Source organism: Larimichthys crocea, chromosome XIX (genome assembly GCF_000972845.2).
Source record: "Larimichthys crocea isolate SSNF chromosome XIX, L_crocea_2.0, whole genome shotgun sequence".
NCBI classification, from domain to species: domain Eukaryota; kingdom Metazoa; phylum Chordata; class Actinopteri; family Sciaenidae; genus Larimichthys; species Larimichthys crocea.
Window position 1 is genome coordinate 5,116,135 of NC_040029.1, and position 6,031 is coordinate 5,122,165.

Sequence of the window (6,031 nt, forward strand, 5' to 3'; positions counted from 1 at the left end):
CCATCCCGTAATAAAAACACACAACTAATCATTTAAATGTGAATTTCATAACTACTGTCTGCTTACATCAAGGCTTTAGTGTCAAACAAAATATAATGCATGTTGCAGAAGGGTACATTTTGGCAGTATCCATACTAACAAAGTTGGTTATGAGGCTGTTATATTAAATCATAGAACACTTTTCAAACTGAACATGCACTCATATATTTTCTGGTGTCAGATATTAAATCATTACATGCATTCAGGGTGCAGCAGAGAGAATATTTCAATATACAATTTTAACGATCTTTGACCGGCTCCATGACAACTAAAGTGCTGCAGAATAGTACTGTGGCTCCTATTATTTTAGTGGCTCTTTGTGTATATTATGAAGGGTAATTTGACATAACTGTTTGAATTCATTCATTCATGCTCTTCGACGACAGAATCCAGGTGTATGAGAAAATTTGGGCATAAAAACAGCAAGGTAAACACAGGTGTTGCCAATTAAGGTTCCTTCCATTCAGGTAAAACAGAGTCAGGGTGCTGCTGTTGTGCATGTTGTGCATGTTGGCTTAATTAGTGTAATTGGAAACACCTGCGTTGGATCTATTTCATGTCATAAAGTTTTAAAACAACAAAAAATAATAAGTTCAAGGACATTGCTATGTTAGGCAAGGCAAGTTTATTTGTATAGCACAATTCGTACACAAGGCAGTTCATAGTGCTTTACAGAGGCAAGGAACAACATTAGACATTAAGACAAACAATAGCAATAGAAATAAAAAATAAAAAAAAGACAAGAAAATTTAATTAAAAACATCAGAATGTCATTTAAAATCATTAAAATAGCAAATTTGAAAACAATTCAAAACAATAAACGAATCACTGGATTAGTAGTAGTAGTTAGTATGAACATAATATTAATATAAAACACTGAATTAATGCGTTTATGCTGCATATCTATGAAATTAACACCCTCTATGTGTGCTAAGTGATTAATTTAGACGACGTAAAAAGTTATATTAATTAATAACAGTGGCCGCGCGCTTGTGTGTCCGCGCGTGCACGAGCGAGCGTGTGTTCACGTGGGGGGGTTGGAGTAACCCCGGTGACCTCATTTGCATATTGGGCGCCTGTTCCACACACGCGCCGCGACGTTCGACCAATCAGGTCGACGCATTGTGCAGCGAGCTACGCCCGCGCGGCAACTCGTGTCGCGCGCTTCATCCCAGCATTGTACTGGCTGCGGCGGCGCGAGCGGGACAGGAGTTAGTTTACCTCCACTACGAAGAGTTTATTCAGCGTTTTATCTGTGTTATAAGTTAAATTCAAGTAGGTTCCTCTCTGGACATTATCCAGCTCGTAGACTGCTCTGTCTGGGAGGAGCTGCCGAAGCTGAAGCCGACTACAACCCGCCGTGGAAAAAGTTTATTGTCGCGCACCCCGTGGGGGTTTAAAGTTCAGCTAACAGCAGCGTCACGGGCTACTTAGCAGGTAGTTTAGCTCCACATCACGATGGCAGCTGTGTGTCAGTCGAGACGTGCCTTGGTGGAAATACCTGCGCCACAGCCCAAAATCGCAGGTAAGTTTTTTTTTTTTAAATATGACAGATTTGTTTTTTTTTTGTTTTTTTATTGTTGGTTGAGGCGCCACTTCTGCTATCATGCTAATGTTACCGCGCCCTTAGGGTTAAAAGGCGGTAATATATGAACAATACAGGGTTCCCACGGGTGCTTGAATTCCTTGAAAATGCTTGAATTTCAATTCAGTGTTTTCAAGGTTGTGAAAATGCTTGAATTTTTTGTGTGATGTCTATTTGTCACTGTTATTGCGCTATGGTAGTTACACAATACAAGCTGACAAATACAAGCCAATTCACAATTAGTTAAAAATCAAAACACTCAATCTACCACCATATGAAATAATGCTAATTAGACCCATATTATTATGCCAAACAGTGGCACCGCTGCGCTTCCCATGACCATCATGGCAAACACAACTAGTAGGCTACCTATTTAAAGGTGCTGGAAAAATGGAAAAACTGGTGCTTGAAGTTGCTTGAAAAGTGCTTGAATTTGTTCATGAAAAAGGTGTGGGAACCCTGACAATAACTCTAAATATGTACGTTTGATGTAAACATGTGTATCACACTGTGGGAGTCACTTGTCACCGAGCTGCATTTCTAATATTTGAATTTCTCCCACAGCTCGGATGAGGAGGTCATACCTGGAGATTTTAAGTGCTCGCCTGGCTCCGTCTCCACTTCCAAGAGGGAGAAACGCAACTGCAAGCAAGAAGAGAGTGCAGTCATGTAAGTAACCGTGATGTGTCCACCTGCTTATGTGACTTCATAAACTAGATGGAAAAGAAACTTAGTAACCTAATCATATCTCTTGTTTTTGTTGCAGTGGACTTGTCCATCGGTGGGCTGTGGAGCGCCGGGATAGAGGAGCAGTGCGACAAGATGGATGATCACCACACGCCTCTGTCCAAACAGCAGCTCGTACAGCTGATCAGGTCGCTCATCTTAGTCGAACAGGTATGCGTCCCTCCTCCTCCTCCCTTTTTTTTTGGCTTCTATTTCAGATTTCTAATCTGAAATATGACGCGTTGCGTTCCAGAGTCAAGAGCCCTGGATCCTGGCGTCGGACCTGAAGTATCTCCAGGAAGACCTGCAGCTGAAGAAAGCAAATGTTTACAGGTCCATACCGTACTCGCGGTTTGGCTCCAACAGGGATGCTCACTGCTACAGAAAGGCGTATCCTCACCTGGTCGCGTTCAAAGTAAGTATTGGTGGTGTTACGGCTCCTTTTTTTCCGTCACATTCTTTGACCTGTGTGTTTAAAACCGTGTGTGTTTCATCGTGTCATCCTAATCCGTTACCTCCTTATCCTCCGTCCTCAGGTTTCGTGTCAGGAGTGGGGCCAAGTTCTCCTGAGGAACAAAGAGTGGGACGTGGCGCTGGAGCACGCGCTGATGGCGTGGCGCTACACCAGCGAGCTGCCGCAGTGGGACACGGCGAGCCACAACGCTCTCCGAGAACAGTGTTACGGCATTTTGGCGGCGCACAGCCTCAGCGCGCTGCAGCACTACCACCCCGAACCCGGCAGAGGACGAGAGCTGCTCAGAAGGTGAGTTTAAGAGTCTGCACGAAGGTTTTAAACAATCCAGACATTCGTAGCATGTCGACACTATTTCTACATCCATTCTAATTGGATTTAGGCAATTATCATGAAAACACATCGGTTTGATGGCTTAATCACATTAAACTCTGTTTTTACTCAGTCTCTTTTAAATGATTTTGGAGTGTAATTGAATTTACTCGAGCCTCGTGCACGCATCTGAAAGGTCACACAGTGGATCAGATACTCGGTGGTGTGCTCGCACGCCAATAAAGTCACTTAATTTCCTTTTATGTCGCGGCGCTAATAAGGTGTTTACTGCATCGTCCTGAGCAATAACCTGATCCTTGAACAAAGTAGGTCAACTCAGGTTACCGGGGAAATCTGGCTCCAGCAAGCCTTCCTTTCTTACCGTCAACGTGTTTTTGTGGTAGAGCGAAACAAACTCACAGCTCCGTCTGTGACACACTCCATATAATGCTGGCTCTGCGTACGCGTCGGCAGCAAATCGCTGACTTTCACACCCAGCCTGACGCGCTGCTGCACGGGCATCCTACTCCTGTGTTGCCACCTGTGGAATGTAAGTCCGGTCCTCTCTCAGCCCCCCGAGGGTCTTCCACACAGGTGTTAACTTAAGCTCTCACTGGGATGTTTCAAATCTGTTTCACTTCTTAAATGATTTAGCATCTTAAAATAAGATTAAGAGCACAGCCTCAAATCACGTTTGGAGGCAGATGGTGAAGGAAGCCGGCTTGTTTGTGCCAACTCCCCGAGCCTCTTGATTAGCTATCGAGTGTAGATGTTTCCATATTCATAGGTGTGCGCTTGTTTTAGTCATAGTTTGGTGATCAAATAGTGTTTTATAGGAATGTGAACCCCTCTAATAGATGACTCTCTTCTTTTTGTCTCTAGGCTGAAGATGGCTCAGTCGCACAGCCAGTCGATTGTGCCCTGCATTCACGAGCTGCAGAGGATTATGGGATGCGCTGATGACTCCTCCATGGATGCGAAATAACGCTGCGAACACTATTGAACCAGCAGTAAAAAGCATGTTTCATAGATGAGCTGAATGATTTCTGTATGGTACAGGGCCAAAAACCTTTCCTATGGTAGTGTTTGTTTGGAAAAACCACTACAGTATTCTTCCAAAGGGCGGGGGGAGCAAGTGAACATGGAAACGGTGCCACGTAATGCAGGCTTGAAAAGACGACACAAAAACTTTGCGGATGGTTGGGAAATGCAATGAAAGCTTATTTAATCACGTTGCATTTTCACATCACCTGCAAAACATTGTTACGAGGACTGTAACGTCTGTTGCATGGCACGCCTCGTAATGTTTTCACATTCTCACGTTATGTTGCCAAACAGCTTATTACAGAACATGTGAGAAATGTTGGATTGGTGCTGACTGCGATCTAATTAAAATGTATTTTTAGTACTTTGTATGGAATAAGTTTTGCATCAAGGGCTGAAATGAATTTGCCTTTCCTGTTGCTTTATGAGGGTGTGTGTGTGTGTGTGTATATATGTCCTCGTTACTGTTCACAATACTTGAAGCTGTGGCCTTTGCCGTCTTGACTGGAGTTGTTTTATATGTATGTCTTTGTTCATAGATTTGTTTTTGTCACTGATTGCACTGTTTGTCCTGAAAACTTGAAGATTTTTGATAAAATAGACCCCTAATTTCAATAAAATCCTTACTTTGTACTGCTAAATGCCTTCTTACTGTGTCCTCAATCTGTGTGTGTGTCTTTTCTATACAGTAAATCAAACAACAGCAGAAACATTATTTTCTGAAGGTTGTTTTAATTAAAGGTGTCTGTGCATTGCTCTTTTTTTAAGAACTCTGCGTTTTCTGGTTGCTCTTTGTCATATTGTTTGTGGTCGATGCCGTTAGAGACACACAAGCTTGGACTCCTTGCTAGAAACTCATCATCAGACGGTTTGTGACTGTGTGTGTGCAGCACTCTTTCCAGGTAACTCACTGAATGAGTGGAAAAAACCTCTAACCCATAAGACCGTGAGCGTTTGTTCATGTTTGTGCTGTTTTTGTCTGCGTGAGTGGGAATTAAAGCCCGACTGGTTGTATTTATGTAGAGGAATATCAATAAACTGCAGTGCTTCCCCCTCCAACCCTCCCAATAATCTATCTAGGCAGTATAGTTTTGTAGTTAGGCTGGTATTTGTCTGAGGCTGATTTGTAGGCTGTGGCCACTGATTATTTGGCTGGGATAGTTGATTTGTGGACTGTGGAGTTTGCAAAGCCCCTTGAACGGAGACAGCTGCTTCTTTAAAGATGGACCGTTGGACCGTGGGTAAAAGGATTAATCGATCAATTGATTGATCATTTGTCCATCCTGGCAGTGTGTGTGTGTGTGTGAGCTCCAGCTCTTTAAAGTTACCGCTTTACACCACTAGGTGGAGCCCGTGTTGCACCGACACCCAGTGTGATCAGCCTTGTGACTTCAGTGTGAGTGTTAATACCACTGTAGAAACAGCTGTTGCCATGGCAGTCTGTAGAGTGAATATTAAATACATTTTAAATGCTATTTATGGTTCAGGATAATTAATGGGGGGATGATAGGGTGAGACGCTGTTGGCTGACATACAGGCTTACTGCTGTGCAATTTCTCTGTCAGAAGTAAAGCTGTAATATTACTTATTGTTACTCATATAGGCACATCTGTGTTGACATTAGTGTCCTCTGGGGACGTGCGATATCTCTATGTTTAATGCAAAGGAATATATTGTACCTTTAGTGTTCAGTACAAGTTTAATAAAACAGGATTAATACAATTAAGTTATTACTAGTCTGCAGAGAGTGGAAGATATTGCAGCCATGGCAATATAGTATGTAAATGTGGCCAACCCACTCACAAAGATATGCGCTGTTCATTTGTAATCTGTAAAGTGCTAGTGGTTAAGAC

The 6,031-nt window shown here is 42.8% G+C and overlaps 1 protein-coding gene across 2 annotated transcripts; it reads left to right on the forward strand.

The window, feature by feature from the left end:
* Positions 1-1,145: 1,145 nt before the first annotated feature.
* Positions 1,146-4,819, forward strand: LOC104924093 (hypothetical protein). Of its 2 annotated transcripts, XM_027291351.1 has the most exons (7): positions 1,146-1,564; positions 2,189-2,293; positions 2,391-2,521; positions 2,604-2,765; positions 2,887-3,113; positions 3,609-3,684; positions 4,017-4,819. In XM_027291351.1, the coding sequence occupies exons 1-7, from the start codon at positions 1,498-1,500 to the stop codon at positions 4,092-4,094; spliced, it is 846 nt and encodes a 281-aa protein (XP_027147152.1). In that variant the 5' UTR covers positions 1,146-1,497; the 3' UTR covers positions 4,095-4,819. The 2 variants fall into 2 exon arrangements, with proteins under 2 accessions (XP_027147152.1, XP_010735634.3); XM_010737332.3 differs by lacking the exon at positions 3,609-3,684 and having other exon boundaries at positions 1,151-1,564.
* Positions 4,820-6,031: the final 1,212 nt, after the last annotated feature.